The 20,957-nt window shown below is 47.2% G+C and overlaps 1 protein-coding gene across 1 annotated transcript in view; it reads left to right on the plus strand.

Annotated features, from left to right (window-relative positions):
• The first annotated feature begins 1,351 nt into the window (after positions 1–1,351).
• The window catches only part of PDZRN3 (PDZ domain containing ring finger 3), a 269,294-nt gene continuing 249,688 nt past the window's right edge, over positions 1,352–20,957 (plus strand). Inside the window, exons 1-2 of the mRNA XM_002696956.7 lie at positions 1,352–2,190; positions 18,966–19,052. Coding sequence (XP_002697002.2) covers positions 1,468–2,190; positions 18,966–19,052 — 810 coding nt within the window. The 5' untranslated portion in view covers positions 1,352–1,467. The remainder of the gene's footprint in view (positions 2,191–18,965; positions 19,053–20,957) is intronic.

Genomic DNA, 20,957 nt, shown 5'->3' on the forward strand with positions numbered 1-20,957 from the left:
ATTTCTTTCTTACCAATTCTGGCCAGATGTTTCTTAGCCATGTCTATAGCCTGGGGTAGAGAAAGAAAAATTTAAAAAAAATCACCAAATCCATGGATGTTGCTATGAATTGATCACGTAAGTTGGAATTCCAAAGTACTATTGCTGAAAACTGCCCTGCTTGAAACTACTCCCCAGCAGAAGCAAAACGTCCAGATTCATGGACTGCCACTTCCCAATCAGGTGGAAATCCACTGAGTAGTAGCATCAGCACCACTTGGAGGCTTTTTTTCACAAGCAGGTTCTCAGACTCCACCCCAGACTTACAGGATCAGAATCTGCATCCACAGTAAAATTTGAGAAAGAATGCTCTACAGGGTCTTCAGGAGTAGTTTATTTTTTGCCTTTTCTCAGCCTGAGTTTCCTCAGTTGGAATATGGAAATATAACAAAGTGCATACAAAGGGGAAAAAAAAAATTGAAGCAAGACAGTTCACAGGAGCACAGGAGTGCGGAGGACTATGGAGGAACTTCTTGAAGTTCTACACTATGCAGTTTTTAACAATGTAAGACCAGGGTTACTTCTTTTGTAATAGGCGAAAATATTTTTTAAATACAGCTGATGCTCTCTCACAATATTGTACTGATGATTTTTAAAGGGACCAATGTAGCAGGGCCCAGCACCAAACTACAGTGCGGACAAGTCAAAGGTGTTAAGTGAACTGGGTGGAGCCAGACTGCAGCCGGTGAGCAGCTCTCCTTTCCGAAAATTGGCCCTCATACATTCGCTCTCAGCACCTGGAAACCTTGGCCTGGCAAACTTCGGGATCCGCTGAACCTCGGATCTGACCTGTAGTTGCCGGAGCGTCCCGCCGGCTCTGTAACTTTCCCTAGAATGAAATAATTAAATAAAGACCGTAAGTGCTGAAATAGCGGACCCCATGCAAAAATCTCTCTGCAGTCAGCCACGGAAAGAGGAGGCCGCGGAGTGGAGTCAAAAGTCGCAGTCTGGCCCGGACGGGGCTCCAGAGAAACTAGTCTGGGCGGCCGCAGCATCCTTAGAGGCTAACTCTGAGCTTTCTCAGCTGGCATTTTGTCTCCTGTAGCGAAAACTGCAAGACAGAGGAGTTGAGTTTCCCGAGAAGAGCTCAGGCTGGCGTCCTGGGCGGGCCAGTCCCCTCGGCGAGATTCTGGGTCTTCTCACTTTCCTCCGCCTCCCTCTCTCTCTCCCTCCCTCCCTCTCTCCTCCCTTTTGCGTCGGGCGGGCGGGAGGCCGCCGAGGCAGAATGTTCTTGCGCACGCGCTCGCGCAATTACGGCCGAGGAGTTCTGTTCCTCGGGCATTTTCCGAGGAAGTCTGGAGCAATTAGGCTCAGTCCGGGGAGAGCCAGCGAGCGAGCGGGCGGCGCTGCCGGCGCGTCTGGGCTGCCTCGCTGGGAGGGAGGGGGCGGCCGGCCGCCCGGCGGCGACCCCGGGCCCCGGCCGCCACCATGGGCTTCGAGCTGGACCGCTTCGACGGCGACGTGGACCCGGACCTGAAGTGCGCTCTGTGCCACAAGGTCCTGGAGGACCCGCTGACCACGCCGTGCGGCCACGTCTTCTGCGCCGGCTGTGTGCTGCCCTGGGTGGTGCAGGAGGGCAGCTGCCCGGCGCGCTGCCGCGGTCGTCTCTCGGCCAAGGAGCTCAACCACGTCCTGCCGCTCAAGCGCCTCATCCTCAAGCTGGACATCAAGTGCGCGCACGCGGCGCGCGGCTGCGGCCAGGTGGTCAAGCTACAACAGCTGCCCGAGCACCTCGAGCGCTGCGACTTCGCGCCCGCGCGCTGCCGCCACGCGGGCTGCGGCCAGGTGCTGCTGCGGCGAGACGTGGAGGCGCACATGCGCGACGCGTGCGACGCGCGGCCGGTGGGCCGCTGCCAGGAGGGCTGCGGGCTGCCCCTGACGCAAGGCGAGCAGCGCGCCGGAGGCCACTGTTGTGCGCGGGCCCTGCGGGCGCACAACGCCGCGCTGCAGGCCCGCCTGGGCGCGCTGCACAAGGCGCTCAAGAAGGAGGCGCTGAGGGCCGGCAAGCGCGAGAAGTCCCTGGTGGCGCAGCTGGCCGCCGCACAGCTGGAGCTGCAGATGACCGCTCTGCGCTACCAGAAGAAGTTCACCGAGTACAGCGCGCGCCTTGACTCGCTTAGCCGCTGCGTGGCTCCGCCGCCCGGCGGCAAGGTAGGCGCCCGCCGCCCGCCCAGACCCCCTACTGACCCTGGGGCGCCTCCCAGTCCCTGCGGTCTTGGTGTTACCGGGAGCTTCCGGGAGCATCTCTGCCTCCCTCTTCTAACACTCCTTGCCAGATAGATCGCTTTGAGCAGGTCGGGGAATCTGTCTCACCTTGGCAACTGTTGTCCTTACAGATTTAAACTCAGGGTGAAGTACAGCTGCAGCAGCTTCATCGGTTCTGGAAAAACTAAAAGGAATTCGAGAGCAGCGCAGAGTTAAGAGTGAGTGTGGCTCTTGAGTCAGAACCCTGTAGGGGCTTTGGTACAGACCAGATGGCTGATCTTGGGCAAGTCGTTTAACCTCTTTGAAAGTTGGGAAACAGGGTTCCTCTACACGTGTACAGGAGATAAGATACTGACACACGCGATGTTAACTCTATCCATGCACCCTCAGGCGGTCCGGAAAGAATCAAAGGAACCCACAGCCCAGCCCCTGGAGACTAGGTTAACAGGGCTGCCAGAAGAGAGGCCGCTGGAGTAAAAGCTGGATTCCAGTGTGAGCTCTGCTGCCAACTAGCTGGCTGACCTTGAGCAAGCTGCTTAAGCTCTCTCAAGTTGGAAAAGTAGGGCCCTAGAGATGTGACACGGGGGGTGAAACACTGCCAGGCCCCTCCTGTGGTATTCCTCCAGGGATTGAAAGAATTCCAGAAGGAATTAAAGGAACCGCCACCAAATATAAAGTAATAATTGGCAGTGAGGCCTCTGGAGTTAGAACTGTTTTTCGAGTCTGGGCTGTTGGCTAATGTTGTGACTTAATCCCAGGTGCTTCAATCTCTCTAAATGTAAAATAGATTCTTTGCCTGCTTCAGGGAGAGAACATATGAAAAGGATCTAGCAAGTTGCCCTGTAGAGAGCAAATGCTCAACAAGTGTTGCCTGTAATTATCTTTACCCTCCTTCCCTTGTAAGCCATCCCCCTGTCCTGGGAGTTGGTATAATTACAACAGCCACTACTGCTGGAGGCTTGCCTTGCTCCAGGCCCTCTGCTAAGCTCTTGTGCTTCTCAACTGTTTCCTTTTTAATCAAGTAAGGGAGGCAGGTTGCTTCTCGTTTTGCAGACGAAGAGAACTCAGGACCAGTGAGGGGCAGCCCTGGCCCTGAGTCATGGCTTCGAGGTGGCAGAAGTGGGTTCCGAACCCACAGATGCCCAAGCTCTTAGCCACCATCGTGTCACTTCTCAGTGTAACCACAAGTACCATTTACTGAGGGTTTATTATGTACCAGCCACAGCAGCAAGCACTCTGCATGCATTCTGTATGTAATCCTCTGAGATGAGGAAGCAAGCACAGGTCACAGAACTTGTCCAGAGTCAAACGGTAACTCACGAGACAGAGCTAGGATTCAGGTTCCACCTCAGTTGTCAACCTTGGGCATTTTGAGATTTTGGACCCCCAAATTCTTTGCTATAGGAGGCTGTCCTGTGCACTGAGGGGCGTCCTTAGCCTCTACCTACTGGATTCCAGTAGAACCCCCTATCTCTAGGTGTGACCACCAGAAATGTCTGCGTGTTTTATCCCCTGAGGGGACACAGTCACCCACAGAGAACCAAGGTTTCCCTTGATTGCAGAGGCCACCTTTTCACCAACTGGTGAGGCACCTGGACCATGCCGCTGCCACTCTGGTTGCCTGTTGCAGGGGAGCAGAATGTGTGCGCCTGAGGGGTCCCCAGGGGCCTGCCTGTGTCTGCTTGTCGACTTCGCCTCTCTGGCCCTTTCCCAGCCCCCTCTCCCATAGAGCACACCAACTCCCCCCTCTCGCCTCCACCCTGTCCTGGCCCCCGGCCTGTCTGTCAGCTGCAGCCTCAGCAGCTGGCCGGCTCTGGGTGAAGGGCAAATATTTACAGCTCTGAGGCTCACCCAGGACCGCACAGGCGTACAAAAGACTGGTGTGAGCCTGCAAGTCCCCAAAGCAGGGGGCCAAGCTCTGTCTACAAGCAGGCGCCGGGCTTGGGGTGAAGGAGTTCCCGGAGTTTCTCCTGTTTATGCTGTCATCTGGACTTCCTGCGGAGTTTTAAGTGATGCTTATTTATAAACAAGCCATTCACTTCCCCGGAGTTTATACATCATTCATTGTTAAGCTGGTTTATTATTTCTTCTTGCCTTTCTGTTTTCTTTCTGGAGTGTTTGGGTAAACTCTCTCTCGGAATCAAAAATATGATACTTGAATCAAAATTATGGATGTTTTTGAAGTTCTGTTGGGTGAGTCAGGAGGATAATCAGGGGCATTAAGCTTGGGGACAAGATGTTGCTTTCTGAGCTTACAGACAAAAGTTTCTTTCTGGAGTTGGAGCACTGCTCAGGACTTTCATGGACCTTAGTGCTGGCTTGAGAACAGCCAAGAAAGGCCTGGCCTGAAAGCTGAACTCATTTTTCTGGCCTCAGACCCTGGCCGTCTCAGCCCAGGCCTTAGGGGAAAGCGCACTGCTTTTGCCTTAAAGTTAACCCCTAGTCACCCTTGGGGAAAGCTTTTGCTGTTCCTGCATCTGCCAGACAGACCCCCTCCCACTGCAAGCTGTTTAAGAACTTGTTTATTTCATTGGCCGGACTCTCTGCTCCCACCGGGTACTGTTTATTCTCTTCTAAAAAGCAGAAGGATTTATATTCCTTGGAAACGGGCATGCACAAAACTTTTATTATTTTTTAAAAGTCCTATCACTTACCTCTCTGTTAAGAGCTAAAGTAGATAAGAAACACTCAGAAGATTTTTCCATACCCCTTGTTCAGGGCTTTAGAACTTGTACCATAAAGTGATCTGGCATTATTTAAATAATCTTAGATTGCAATTTTTGATATCCGCTGAAGAGACGAGTCTGGCAGGCTGTAGTCCACGGGGTTGCAATGAGTCGGACACCACTGAGCAACGAACACTTAAGCATTTAGGGTTTAGAGCTAGGGTTTGGCATCGTTTCTTCTGCTCTGAAAGGTGAGCTCACACAGGTCTTCTCAAACCTTCATATGATTGGAATCATCTGGAGATGAAACAAGAGATTCCTGAATCTCACCCTTGGAGATTCTGCCCCATCAGGGTGTGAGGAGCGTGAGGTTCTGGCAAGTTCTCAGCTGATGCTAGGCCACCTAGCACATTTTGGGTAACTGCTCATCTAGACAGAGAGTTTAGGCTCAAGTACAGATGTAGACCAACATGTGTTCTTTTTCTTCACACAGTTATGATTTTACTGATCATTGTCTAAACATCTCTTCCTGAATATTTTATGAAGGACCAGTGCATAGTTCTCAAACCCAGAGCGCCTAGCAGCTGTATGGTAGGTAACATGGCCCAGAAAGGCATCTTGAACCAATCTGCAGCCCTATCCAGGCTACAGCAGACTTGGTGAAACTATACTTAAAGATGTTAAAGACTTTGGCTCCCAGCCTCAGTTTCCCACCCTGACTTACCACCTGATTCTAGGAACAAAGGCATTCCACAGCAAAAAAAAAAAAGTCTTTGACTTTCTGGGAAAGGGAAGGCTCTGGGCACAACTTTCCTTGGAATTTTTGAGAAACTTGAGACTGAACCTCAGTAGCATCTGCTCTTTTACCCCCACATTCAGTCTTTCATTAAACCTGGTTGATTTTACTTCCTGAACACTTCCTGAGTCTGTTCACCACTCTCAAGCCCCATCAGATCATCACTTTGGTCCAAACCAGGATTTCCTGACCTCAGCACTGTTAGCATCTTGAGCTGAATAATTCTTGGTTGTGTGTGTGTGTGTGTGTGGTGTGTGGTGTGTGTGTGTTGTGTGCATTATAAGATGCGGACCAGCATCCTTGCCTCTACCTTCTAGATGCCAGGAGCAATTCCCACAGCATGAAAATCACAGATATCTCCAGACGCTGTCATTGTCCCCTCTGGGACAGAAATCAGCCCTGGTCTCAACCCCCATCACCTCTTACCTAGCCCACAGCTGTTCCCTCTCTGTATCTTCTTGCTTCCTTCCAGTGACCTCATGCTGGGAATCATCTCTTAGAAATGTAAATCTGATACCCTGCTCAGTCACTAAGTCATGTTTGACTCTTTGCAACGCCATGAACTATAACCCACCAGGCTCCTCTTCCCTGGGATTCTCCAGGCAAGAATACTGAAGGGGGTTGCCATTTCCTCCTCTACGAGATCTTCCGGACCCAGGAAGATCAAACCCAGGGATCAAACCCACATCTCCTGCATCGGCAGGTGGATTCTTTACCACTGCGCCACCTGGGAACTTCAAGCCTGCTGTGCCTTGAGTTTCTCTTGGACGGATGTAAGGTGAAGCACACTCTGGGTCCTGCCTGCCTGTGCTCTTCTTTGCTTTAGTCTCTCTTCCCAGGTTCTGTGGTCTCTGAGAATAGACCCATGAGCTCTTTCCTGCCCCTGGGCCTTTGCCCTTGCTCTTTTTTTCCCCTAGGAATAGTCTTTCCAGTTGCTCATCACTAGGTAACCTAGGTGACTGGCAGGTTTTCCAACTCTTCACCTTCTACCCCTTGCCTTGCTGTCGGCACTTGGGGTTTGCTCGTGGCTAGATAACCTTTCTATGCTCCCACCATCATCACCTGCGGAAAGCCCTCCCTCTCTGGCCTGACAGACTAGGGCTGGTACCCTGAGACTCTCACTTTGGTGCTCCGCCTGCATGGCCTTCTTCACTGCTGTGACTGAATAACAGGAAGAGCTTATTGTCTGTGAGGGACGGTAAAGGAAGGACCACGTGTGCATTCTTCAGGGCTATGTCCTGGCACCAGTTCGGTCACCAGGTACCCTGTGAACTCTTGATATGTTTTCAGTGAATAAATTCAAGTTCGAAAGGGTGTCTTGTCAGCCGTCAAAACTTTTCAGGTTGCTGACCAAGAGTGAGCTTGTTAGCTCACTCTTAAAAAAGAATGAGTTTTTCCGTGACCTGCAAGTGAACAAAATTGTTTCCAGGTTTGCGGGAGGCATGCTTTTTGTTTCCCCAAGATCCACCCAGATCAAACTGTATAAAGCCCCAAATCCCAGAAACAGTTTTGTCTGTTTCAGAACTCCTGGAGATAGTGAATCTATAATAGACAGTTGTATGGAAAGGTGTTCCAGATGTCCAAACACTTTGAAATGTGTCTATCAGAGTGTTCACAGTTCAGTGTCTTTTCTGTTTCTGAAAAGCATCAGGAGAATGACTGTTCTGTGCTGTCCCAGTTCAGCTAAAACGACTTGTGGGCTGTTGCATCCATTTCATTTCAGTGCTATATATAGAAAACTAGGATTCAGCTTACAGATGTATTTCCCAGCTACACTGGCTCAAATGATCATAACTGAATAATAGGAATTGGGAATTCTGTTGCCGTCTATCTGTAAGTGGCTCTTTCTGAGTTCAGAAATGATGTTTGCTTCTTTGTGAAAATATTTGATGAGAGAGAATCTATGTATAAGCTGGTTTGTGTTGGCTGTAGACACGGGGCTTAAAAGAAAGAGAAATAAAATTCATTGAGTTTTACTGGGTGCCATCCAGTACTCTTGCCTGGAAAATCTCATGGATGGAAGAGCCTGGTAGGCTGCAGTCCATGGGGTCGCTAAGAGTCGGACATGACTGAGTGACTTCGTTTTTCACTTTCATGCACTGGAGAAGGAAATGGTAACCCACTCCAGTGTTCTTGCCTGGAGAATCCCAGGGATGGCGGAGCCTGGTGGGCTGCCGTCTGTGGGGTCGCACAGAGTCGGACATGACAGAAGTGACTTAGCAGCAGCATACACTTAGGGTGCTTTGTGTATGTACACACATTAACTTCCCCATCTTATTCATTTGGTAGATGGTTTTTTGGGGGGTTTTTGGTAAGAGAGACAGATTGTAAAACACTATAAAACAGCTGGGTTCAGACTAGAAGTTGTATGGATTCGGATTCTAATTGTGTAGAGATGGGATTTGAACCCAGAACCTGATTCCAAGCTGTTACCAAAATAAGACAGTATTTTCTCCTGAGGCAGTATCCCCTCCAAAGGCTCATACAGGTTTCCAAAGAGCTGCTTCTCTACATGCCAGCACTTCAGAAAGACTCTGCAAACTTAGGACCCACAACCCATTACAGATGGAAAAAGAAAGATTCTGAAGGTCAAATAACTTCCCCAGCATCATCTTCTGGCTCCAAGTTGGTCCGATGGCTTGTGGTTCATGGTGATGAAGTGGGTTCACCCCAGGCTGTAATTCCCATCTTCAGAGGTCTGGTGTGGAGCACGTGGAGTATAAAACAAAACAGGTTCTCACTATAAAAGAGAGACAAAAGGAAAAGAAAAAGATGGTGTCTTGGATGGAATCATGCCTCATTCCCTAATTTTTAATCATTCCCTAATTTTGAACCTAATAAGTTAAAGAGTGGCTGGTGGTAGGAAGCAAATGAAATTCTTCCGAATGTGTTCTTTCGGGTTAGGTTCTCACATGCTTACACACTGTGTGCCAGGCACTGGGATGGGCACCGCTGGGTACAAAGGGGAATGTGCACAGCTTTCACTCCTGGATTCGTTAGACACCCACTTGTGTCTTTGAAAATGCCACGTTGTTCTGTTCTTTGCTCACCCGAGTCGTGGGTCACCTCTGTCCTCCCTGACTAATGGGGTTCTAATAAGCCTGTTCCAATAAGAAAGGGAAGTGGTGTAACATAATGATTACTCTTGTAAAGAAAATAACTAACAGATGGACCTGGGCGTTCATCTTTCTCCCCCACCCCGTGAGTCTGTTTATGGGGAGCCTAAGGGGCGGAGCCACAGTGCAGCCCGAGTGTACATGGGCCCTGCAGTGGTCCCTTCTCCAGGAAGGGGAGTCTGATGAGCTTTTCCCCTGGCAGAGGACCTGTGCAGAAATGAGTCCTGGACAGAGGGGTCACCCTAGAATTTTGTGAGAAGCTGTTTTCAGGTGCCCTGTGTCTTTGCTGCACATTATCAGGAAGGGGGTGAAGTCCCATTCAGGTTGCACGTCAGGGTTGGATGCAAGCCTGTGTCACCGGCAGCTCCAGGGTACCCTGAATTGAGCTGGTGTGTGATTAGTATCAAACCCTGGAGTCAATGATATGCAGGCTCCTGTGCTCCTTCTGCCTCATTGTTGAGGGTCTCTGGGAGGATCCTCTAATCTCCTGTTAGCCTTAACTGCCTCATCTCTAAAATGGGCTAATGTTATGCACATATGGGACAGGCTTTAGGATAAAATGAAAGTGTTTGAAAGTGTTAGCTGCTCAGTTGTGTCCAACTGTTTGCAACCCCATGGACTGGTGCCCACCAGACTCCTCTGTCCATGGAATTCTCCAGTCGAGAATGCTGGAGTGGGTACCATTCCCTTCTCCAGGGGATCTTCCTGACCCAGGGATCGAACTGGCTCTCCTGCAGGCAGGATCCTAATCAGGCTTACCGAGCATTTGTTGAACATTTATTAAGTACCTGTAGGTTTGGGGTTCTTCTCCAAGTAAATCACTGAAGAAGCTTTAGAAATTGAAGATGGTTTAATGGAGAAGAAGGAAAGGGATCTTTTATTCAAAGGATCACAGGCTCATTGCAAGCCTCAGTCTGCCCCTGGGTAACCCGTTCTCTGGGTGTCTCTTCTCTAACTGCTTGTCAGTGCTGGAGACTTTGAGAAAGAGGGATGTTCATGTCAGTTGCACTGCATCTGGGTAACAGCTCTGGGCTGTACCTAAAGCTGCAAACAAAATATGCTTACTGCATGTTTATGTGTATTCATTTGTCCTTTTGCAGTTACCAAACTAACGAGAGGTCAGTTCAGTTCATTTGCTCAGTCACATCTGACTCTTTGCAACCCCATGGACTGCAGCACGCCAGGCCTCCCTGTCCATCACCAACTCCCGGAATTTACTCAAACTCATGTCCATTGATTTATTTGGTGATGAGAACCAGCCATCTCATCTTCTGTCACCCCCTTCTCCTCCTGCCCTCAGTCTTGCCCAGCATCAGGGTCTTTTCCACCAGGCTGGCTCTTTTCATCAGGTATACAAAGTATTGGAGCTTCAGCATCAGTCCTTCCAATGAATATTCAAGACTGATTTCCTTCGGGGTTGACTGGTTTGATCTCCTTGCAGTCCAAGGGACTCTCAAGAGTCTTCTCTAAAACCACAGTTCAAGAGCATCAATTCTTCAGCACTCAGCTTTCTTTATGGTCCAACTCTTTACATCCATACATGACTACTGGAAAAACAAGAGGAGGGGAGGCAGGCCAAACTCCCACCATCCTGTAAGCGGGAACATAGGACATTACAGCTGGGTAGCCTTTGCTTTGTTTCTGATTTGGAGGAGAAAATGCTCTGGGTTGGGTGACTGGATGGTCATATCTCAAAAACGGAAACCACCTTGCAGTCCATCAAGTGGAAATGGGAAAACGCTGTAGTCCCTTAAGTTAGTTTGTTGTGTCCGTGAAAATGTCGCCTGGAGGTGTTCTCCAGAAAAGCGAATGAGCAGATGATAAAAATGAGAGACACAGTCTTGAAATCAGACTCATGCAAATGGAGAAGTAGACTTGGGGGTTTCTCAGGTTATTTAAATATAACAGCAACAGGCTAAAAATATGTGTATATTTTGGCCTAGGGCGACACTGACAATCCGTGCTTAATTTCTGAGGGTATTCTTCAAAACCATCTTGTTTGGCTTATGGATGCATGTTTCCTAGTCTGTGGCTCCAGGAAATCTTTGTCCTTTTTGCCTGTCCCCCCACGCCCTTGATCTCTCTTCATCCTCCCTATTCTCGTGGCAGGTACATGCTGCTAATACCACTGTTAATCTCATCCATTTCCAATTTGTTTTCAAGCATCATTCTCTAAGACTCCCTTTGGTCTTAGGCGTGAGCAGTTTCCCCTTCTGCTCTTCCTCCAAGAACACCTTCTTCAGAACTGAGGTTGCAATTACAGGGAGGGCTTAGTCCAGGCTGCTTCCCCATTAAAAACATATTTTGACTGACGAAGAGGACCGAAGCATCTCAGTTCGGAGAAAGAGAAGGCATTCCATCTCTTTGGGAGAGAATGTCTGGTGGCCAGCTCTGTCTCCTGGTCCCCCCAGCCCCGCCCTCCACATTTTTGCCCTCTCTTGTCACTAGTCAGCAGACAGAGCTGTTTCCCAGCTGTGCGAGTCTTTGAGAGCTTTGCATAATCTGAGGCCGAGAGGTGTCGCGTCATCCCAGATATGCAGACGAGTGGTCAGTCAGTTACAGTGCTCATAACCCGCCAGGCGGCTTTCCAGTCGAGCCAGTTCTCAGCTGCGAGTCCCACGGCGGCAGTAATCAAGGAACACCCGTCACAGGGCGGAAAGGAGTTTGTAGAAAGGATCCACATTGACAGTGGCGTGGATGGACTTTGAGGGCCGCCACATAGATTAGAAGATGGCTGGCGTCCAAGTTTCTGAGGCCAGGTTGTTTGGAGGAGAGCGGTGCGGTGACTTCAGAGTGATGCTGAGAGGAAGAGGGACTGTGCCATAGAAAGACGGTTTACATTCTTGGACTTAAAACAAGAACAGCCACCATATGGTGTCTTTCTGACAAAGGACTTGTGACTTCTGTGTTTTCACCGTGACTTTTATTTCCCTCCTCTTAATCTTGTCCAGTGAGACTTTAAATTAGGCAGATTATAAATCGGGTGTTGTTTTTTTTAAACACTGATCTGGTAGTTACATGTTGGAGTATAATAGCCAAGCGTATTTTCAGCAGAACCGATTGTATGTTCCTGAACTTGGAGCTTCTATTTCTGCTTGTAACTTACCTGCTGTGGGTGGCTCATGCCATGCCCCCTTCTCCCAGGTTACTGAGTCTCTGCCCTGTCACCCTCGGAAAGACCTAAGCAGCTTCTGAGGAGACCCTGCAGTACACTGGGGGCCTGACTGTCTGCTTGAGTTGGATTCTGGGGCGGAGATGGGGGGCTGAGCATCTGTTAGAGCTTCGTGCCTGCTTCCCACGGAACCAGTGCTGGCTGGACTCCAGAATATGAAGGCATCTTTATTTCCCATCCCCAAGTTAGCGCTGTAAGTCAGAGCTCATTGCCCTCCCAAGTCCTGGCTCTGGAGGGAAGAGACCCTGCCATTCAGGAAGAGTAATAAAATAGGGGGCGACTCTAGGAAAAGCTGCCAAGGAGGTACCATCTCTTTTCCATTTTTGTTGCCCCCCCCATCAAGTTCTCTCACTTTAAATTTTTGTTGGAATATAGCTGCTTTACAATGCTGCTCTTTGCTCAAAATTCTCCAAGCCAGGCTTCAGCAATACGTGAACCGTGAACTTCCAGATGTTCAAGCTGGTTTTAGAAAATGCAGAGGAACCAGAGACCAAATTGCCAACATCTGCTGGATCATGGAAAAAGCAAGAGAGTTCCAGAAAAACATCTATTTCTGCTTTATTGACTATGCCAAAGCCTTTGACTGTGTGGATCACAATAAACTGTGGAAAATTCTGAAAGAGATAGGAATACCAGACCACCTGACCTGCCTCTTGAGAAGTTTGTATGCAGGTTAGGAAGCAATAGTTAGAACTGGACATGGAACAACAGACTGGTTCCAAATAGGAAAAGGAGTACGTCAAGGCTGTATATTGTCACCCTGCTTATTTAACTTAAATGCAGAGTACATCATGAGAAATGCTGGGCTGGAAGAAGCACAAGCTGGACTCAAGATTGCCGGGAGAAATATCAATAACCTCAGATATGCAGATGACACCACCCTTATGGCAGGAAGTGAAGAGGAACTAAAAAGCCTCTTGATGAAAGTGAAAGAGGAGAGTGAAAAATTTGGCTTAAAGCTTAACATTCAGAAAACGAAGATCATGGCATTCGGTCCCATCACTTCATGGGAAATAGATGGGGAAACAGTGGAAACAGTGTCAGACTTTATTTTTCTGGGCTCCAAAATCACTGCAGATGGTGACTGCAGCCATGAAATTAAAAGACGCTTACTCCTTGGAAGGAAAGCTATGACCAACCTAGATAGCATATTGAAAAACAGAGACATGACTTTGCCAACAAAGGTCCATCTAGTCAAGGCTATGGTTTTTCCAGTGGTCATGTGTGGATGTGAGAGTTGGACTGTGAAGAAAGCTGAGCGCCGAAGAGTCGATGCTTTTGAACTGTGGTGTTGGAGAAGACTCTTGAGAGTCCCTTGGACTGCAAGGAGATCCAACCAGTCCATTCTGAAGGAGATCAGCCCTGGGATTTCTTTGGAAGGAATGATGCTAAAGCTGAAACTCCAGTACATTGGCCACCTCATGCGAAGAGTTGACTCATTGGAAAAGACTCTGATGTTGGGAGGGGGTGGGGGCAGGAGGAAAAGGGGACAACAGAGGATGAGATGGCTGGATGGCATCACTGACTTGATGGATGTGAGTCTGAGTGAACTCCGGGAGTTGGTGATGGACAGAGAGGCCTGGCGTGCTGCGATTCACGGGGTCGCAAAGAGTCGGACACGACTGAGCGAATGAACTGAACTAAACAATGCTGCTCTTAATTCCTGTTGTATCGCAAAGTGAGTCAACTATATGTACACATATATCCCCTCTTTTTTTTGCATTTCCATCCCATTTAGGTCACCACAGAGCACTGAGTAGAGTTCCCTATGCTAGCAGTCCCTGACCTCTTTGTTACCAGGGACCAGTTTCACGGAAGACAGTCGTTTCCAGGGGCTGGGGATGGTTTCGGGATGATTCAGTATGATTTACTGTGCTCTTCATGTCTCTTATTATTACATCGGCTCCACCTGAAGTCATCAGTCCTTAGATCCCGGAGGCTGGGCACGCCTGCCCTGTGCTGTAAGGGGGTTCTCATTAGTTACCTGTTTTATACACAGTGTCAATAGTGTGTATACGTCACTCCCAATCTCTCCCTTTCCCTTTCTTCTCAGCCCATCAAGACTCAGTTCTCTGGTAGAATTGGAAGCTGTCCCAGTATCTCAGCAGCCCTCCGGTGTCCTCTGTTCCCAGCTCCTTCCTCCACTGTCCGTATCCAAGTCCGCACTTTCTTTGACTTGATGTCTCTTCTGTCCTGTCGTGAGGACATCTCCTTCCATGCCTGGGGACATCCTTCGTCTGATTTCCCTCCTCACGCTCCAGCCATGATCAGTACCCTCTGCCCATCCTATCTCCTCGGCCCTGAAGCTCCAGGTTCAGGCCGAGCTGTTCCCCTTGTCTGTATCATGTCTCTTTCCCACCGCCTCCAGAATAAAATCTGCTTCCTGGCCCTTCAGCAGCCCTCCAAGACCGTGCTGCTCTTTCTCCAGACTTGGGAAGAGGAGAAATGTGTACGTGGATATAGTTCCCATTTGAGGGCCAGATGTTGTGATGAACATGTAACTGTCTTGGGCCTCAGCTCTCCCAGACTTGCTGTAGACTAAGTTAATTTAGGATTAGACATTCTCCATTTCTGGGGTTTTGTAGCAGAGTCATTTATGTGGTCAGAGAGTACCATGGTGCTGTGCTTGGCTCATGTCTGGAGTCCTTGCTATTGGCCAAGCCCGGTACAGAGGCACTGGGCAGGAATAGTCCCATCTCATTCATGTTTCGGAAGAAGCCATCATTCTCCTCCTCCTCAGAAGGAAAAAACTAAAATCACGTTCTGACTCCAAAGTCCAGGATCTTAACCGTCACCCTGTTCCTGTGAAGGGCACTGTATTCTTATGACACCGTTCAGGGTATAATAGAAACTCTGATCTTTGCCACTGTTGGTGCATAGTCCAAATAAGCCTTGCTTAAAACTCTAATTAGAAAACAAATTAGATGTCTAATCCTTCCTGACATTTTAATGTGAAGACTGAGTATTTTGAGGCAAAGGGGTTTAGGATAGGGTGCACACATTTACCAGCACAGGAGCAAGAACTTGGCTGTTGGAGTCCGTGGGTTGGGTTCCAACCCCGCCCCTCCCTCTTGGCAGCCACGTGATCTTCAGCAAGTGTATGCGATTCTCAGAGCCTCAGTTTCCCAGGTACAGAGCTTTGATATAATACCTGCCTCAAAAGCCTGATGTTTTGGTTACTCAGTTGTTTATGTGAAAGAGAGCTCTTTCCCATCTTTTATTTTGTTATATCAAGACATTGAGAAAGTTTCAAAGCATGGGTCATGATAAACTACCAAGACAGAGCAATATTAATTAAATTTTCCTTTAGATGAATGATGTTACTTACAAATGTAACATCTGTGAACAGTTGGGAAAGCAGCATTGATGAGAGCCTTTGTCCTTATTCCATTTATCCATCTCTTGAGATCTTTGAGGCTCAGATGGTAAAGAATCTGCCTACAATGCAGGAGACCCAGATTTGATCTCTGGTTTGGGAAGAGCCCCTAGAAAAGGGAAAGGCAATCCGCTCCAGTATTCTTGCCTAGAGAATCCCATGGACAGGGGAGCCTGAAGAGCTATAGCCCATGGGGTCACAAAGAGTTGGACATGACTGAGTGACTGACACTTTCACTTTCTTTGCTTTACTGGGTAGAGTATAACTGAATGAGAATCATTTAAATACCCTCTATCCTGATACACTTTGAACCCAGGAACAGATTAAATCATTAATCAGAAATTAATCTGTTAACATGGTATTATGTGAAGCCTCCTGTTAAAATTCTCTATTAACATTTCTTCTGAAGAATCAGAAAGTAAACAAAAGTAGTTCAGGTTGCTTAGGGGGAAGGAAGTGGAAAGGAAAAATCAGAATGGAGCTCAGGGTGTCGGAGAAAAGAAACTGACCTTTGAGAGTTAGAGAAATGAAAGTAATTCAGTCTAGCCAGAGCATTTCTCTTCTCTGTCATCACTCCCAGCATCATGTGTTGAAACTTCCATGTGGTGGCTCAGTCCTGTAAATTAGTCCTAAAATAGGCAATGTCACCTAAAGCCAGTGTGTAAGCCTGCTGGACAACAGACTGGGTCAACACACTTCTAGAAAAAGAGAACATGCTCTCTTAACTCCTGCGGTTGATTGCATCTGGCAGGGAGGGTTAGAGGGTTAACTTGACTGTTAACTTGATCAGTCTTTGCAGATTGATGTTTGGCTAAATGATGTTGTTTCAGGCATTGTCTCAGTTGGTCTCCATTGTCCCTGGAAAGAGATCTCTGAGTTTGGGACCAGACCTAGGTGTTTCTGGGTATGTCAGGCTGGATCTTTTGGAGATTAATAGTTTAATAAAGAGTTTAGAGTTCTGTTCTGGTACTGGTTTCCTGGCCAAGACCTCCTATAATAAATTTCTTTGTGGAACTTTTTGGAATGCCATCAAGGGAATCAGCTTGGGTGGGACCTCAGATGTTGCCAGGTTACATGGCAGTCTTCTACATCCACACAAGAAAGACAGTGTAGAGAGTTGCAGTCTAGAATCTAGGAGATCATGGGTTTAAATGCCAGTGACCTCTTACTAGCTTCTTGACAAGCTTTTTTAATCCTCCCAATCTTCCCACCTATATCTTGAGAATGGTAATAGTGCCAGTTGATAAGATTGGTTGGATTATTAGACAAAATAAAGCACTTAAGTGCTCAGTATAATTTCCAACACATGATAAAGAGCCAGTAAAAGTTAGCTGTTATTGTTGTTAATGTAATATGATTTCTTTATTTTTCATTTAAAAAAAAAATAGTTATCACACAGTAGATTTAAAACGAGTCTGTTTTAATCATTTAGCTGTGCATTCTCCTTTTTGCCTCATTTGAGGTTGTCCAACCAGAGCTATCTGCCTTAGATTACTGTGACCTGGCAGTTTCTATTATTGATTAGTTATGAAAGCCAGAAATGTAAGCTATGTATGATAACTCACTCAAATTCCCATGTATTTCTTTTTCAGCTAAGATAAAGCAAGATGTGGACTTAGCAACCTTTTCCATTTCCAAGGCAGAAAGATATAAACTGTTTAAGTTTGCAAAACATTGCATTTACATCTCCAAACTATTAGGGTTATTCTGCAAGGTTTAGTCTCGCTGTTGGTTCAAATTAATGATAAAGATTGATACCATTGATGAAAGTGAAAGTGAAAGTCACTCAGTCGTGTCCGACTCTTTGTGACCCCATGGACTATACAGGCCATGGAATTCTCTAGGCCAGAATACTGGAGTGGGTAGCCATTCCCTTCTCCAGCGGGTTTTCCCAACCCAGGAATCAAATCCGGGTCTCCTGCATTGCAGGCGGATTCTTTTACCAACTGAGCTACCAGGGAAACTAGATGCTCTGAATGGTGGTACTGTGGATTGGATTTTTTTTTTTTTAAGTAAGTAAATGGTTATCATTAATGAGGCTCTGCTGTTTTTTGTTAAGTATGGTAGCTTGATAGAGACTGGGTTCTCTTATATTTATATACTCTATCTGTAACGAGTAAGTGACAGAAATGAATCTTTTGTTTCAATCTGAAGAAATGAAGACTTTGTTATTTTGTTCTTATAGAATATGTAGTTATTTCCATCAGAAACAGCCTGTTTCTAATAGTAAATTATCATTTTCATTTTGTACAGCGTTTTCGTAATTGATGCTAACTTCTGTGACGTTTTTGAAAATATTTCGAGTTCTGCAATATACTAACTAGTCAGGAGAAACAGGCTTGTTTACTGAGAATGTTAAGCCCAGGGAGATAATTTTACACATTGAAATCTATTAATCTTTAATGTATGCGTGAATGTGCGTGTGGCTATGTTGTGCATTTTTCCTGGCCAAATACGGAACAGGGTTTTACATTGACAATGGTGGAACAGTATTTTACATTGAAAATGGTGGCAGAAAAAAACCACTGGGCACTGCAGGTCAGAAAGTGTGGCTTTCTTTGCCTGCATGGTGGTCAAGTCAGATAGCTGCATTCATGTCATTCAAATATTGCCATTTATTCCCCCCCCACCCCTGCCAAAGTATAAGGCACAAGTTGCACCAGGAAGCAGTAAATATCCGAATAAAACCTCTTTTGTGATAAGCTGTTAGTGCTGTTTTTGAGAAAGCATATAATGAAATATTTCATACTGTTTTTTAAATGCCACATTTAAATGATACCCTGTTTAAACAGAAAATGTGAGTGAAGCAATTGCAAATTTATAGCCAGTGCATGTGGACCTTTGCATACCATTCGAATAGTTGGGACCCTTTCAGTGGTATATCTGTGAGTTTAGCATTTATGTCAAAGCCTATTAAGTGATAGTTTGCACAGAAGGTGAGATCTATTTTTATCTATCTGTCTATTACTGGAGAGTGTTGGTTGGGGGGCCCTGGCATCTCCCTCTTCTTTGACTGTTGAACATTGTGCCTCTGAGACCTGCCGGGGCCACTTCTGCTTATTTGATTTAAAGTGGCTCACGTGGTCCCACCTGCCTTAAACAGAGTGTTTTCTGTTCAGCAGTCTGCGTCTCCTCAGGACTGGACAGTCATTACTTTGTGAAAATGCCCCCTCCTCCCTTTTTAGTAAGATTCAGGATTTTCCTTGTTCCCACCCATGTTTGAGTCTGACTTTTTAAGCGCTGTTTCTCCCCCTAAGTCTCCCAAACACAAATGATGAAAACAGCCAGCCTATGGTGGGCGGGCCAAAGCAAAGATGTGTGTGCAGAGCAAGGTGTCACCGAGAGAAAATGTTTGTTACTTCTGTCTGGATGTCTTCAGATATTCTTAAGTGCTCACCGCAGGGTCTGATGGGATCTAGAAATGTTTGTAATCTCCTCAACACAGACCAGAGTTTCAGCATGAGCCTCCCAAATTTTCTGGGTTAAACTTCTCTAGAGATACAGGTTGACAATCCATGAGTCCATTTAGATAGAAAATTACCCCCATTGTTTTCCTAAATGTTAATGAAATGTTGAACTCATTTATTCCCTGCAGGGTGAAGAAACAAAAAGCCTGACTCTAGTCCTGCATCGGGACTCTGGCTCCTTGGGATTCAACATCATTGGTGGCCGGCCGTGTGTGGTATGTTAGTTGTTGAGATGGATTTTACAGGTCCTTGATGTAGCTGGGAAAGGGATCAAGAACTGGGCTGTGAAGGGTAGGAAACCTTGCTCACTTCATTCTGCTCTAGTTAGAGTTCATTGTGCCTTTATCATCTTCACACCCGGGATTTTTTATCATCTTGTTTTTTACTAAGGCATAGTTGATTTACATGTTGTGTTAATTGCGGGTGTACAGCAAAGTGATTTGGTTGGGGGGATTAGTTGTGGTCTCCTAATGTAGCCTTGTCCTAGTCATACAATAGCTAATCCTAGCTGTTTAGCTTTGAAGAGTTCATGTCTAGTTTGATAGCAGTTGAACTGCGAAAAGTCATGTTAATATGTGTGGAATTCTGCTCAGTTTAATGAGACAGCCTGGATAGGAGGGAAGCCTGGGAGAGAATGGATACATGTATATGTATGACTGAGTTCCTTCACTGTTTACCTGAAACTGTCACATTGTTAATTGTCTATGTGCTGTGTTTAGTCACTCAGTCATGTCCGACTCTTTGCAAGCCCCTGGACTTTAGCCCGCCAAGCTCCTCTGTCCATGGGGATTCTCCAGGGAAGAATACTGGAGTGGGTTGCCATGCCCTCCATCCAGGGGATCTTCCCAACCCAGGGATCGAACCCAGGTCTCCCACATTGCAGGTGGATTCTTTACTATCTGAACCACTAGGGAAGCCCAAGAATACTGGAGTGGGTAGCCTATCCCTTCTCCAGCGGATCTTCCCAGCCCAGGAATCAAATCAGGGTCTCAATCTACCCCCTCAATACAAAATAAGTTTAAAAGAAGAAAGGATTGTGCACTTACAGTGAGGGGCTTTGCTGGAGTCGGGGCTCCAAGGCTGGCAGTCTTGTCAGGACTTCTACCCACCTTTCATCAGTCAGGGGCCATTCCCTCATTTGTGGGCTGGTGTATCCTTTGCGCTTCCCTCTCACTGGAGCTGTTTGTTCACCCCATTCATCATGATCCCCTCCTCCAGAAAGGGGAGGCTGAATTCAGATCTGTTGATTTAACTGCCAGGAAAATGTCTGCTGAGAGGGCTCTGGGGAGGTGGCAGAGGATATGTTCTGGAGTCTCACCTTTCATGTGGGGTGCCCAAAGTATGTGTCATCTCTTGTTCTTTTCCTTTTCCCAGCCTTTCCTCATTTGTCTCAGATAGTAAAGAATCTGCCTGCAGTGAGGGAGACCCAGGTTCAGTTCTTGGGTAGGGAAGATCCCCTGGCGAAGGCAATGGCACCCCACTCCAATATTCTTGCCTGGAGAATCCCATGGACAGAGGAGCCTGGCGGGCTGTAGTCCATGGGGTTGCCAAGAGCTGGACACAACTGATCAACTAAAATCAAACATCTTCCTCATTAGTCAGCTTAAGAGGAAAATAGTCAAGGAAAAGGGAAAGAAAAATCAGATTCACTCATTCAACAGTTAAGCATTATACATGGGCTATTTGCTAGGGACTTGAAGATATTGGCTGGGGAGACTGGATCCCTCTGGTCACTGAGTTTATGTCCTGGGTGATATAAGGCAAGAAACAAGTATAAAGAGTAATTACAGATTGGGAGAAGTACAATGAAGGGGAAAAAATGGGAGGATGGCTATGCTACATGCCAAGGAGCAAGGGGCATCATTGCCCAGAGTGTTTAGGAAAGAGGGGAAGGGATATAAAGCCAAATCCTAAAGGATAAGAAGATGTCAGCCATCTGGATGTAACTAATGTTTGCCCCGCCTTCATGGAGCTCATGTCCAGGTGGAGAAACTGATGAATTAGAGAGGGAAGCACTGTTCTCACTGATAAAACTCTGTGCCTGAGTTCAGCTAAAGATGCTTTGGGAGGCAGTTAGCCCTGGGGAATAAGGCATCATGGGGCAGGCCATTGAAGCTGGG

Source organism: Bos taurus, chromosome 22, assembly GCF_002263795.3.
Source record: "Bos taurus isolate L1 Dominette 01449 registration number 42190680 breed Hereford chromosome 22, ARS-UCD2.0, whole genome shotgun sequence".
NCBI classification, from domain to species: Eukaryota; Metazoa; Chordata; class Mammalia; order Artiodactyla; family Bovidae; genus Bos; species Bos taurus.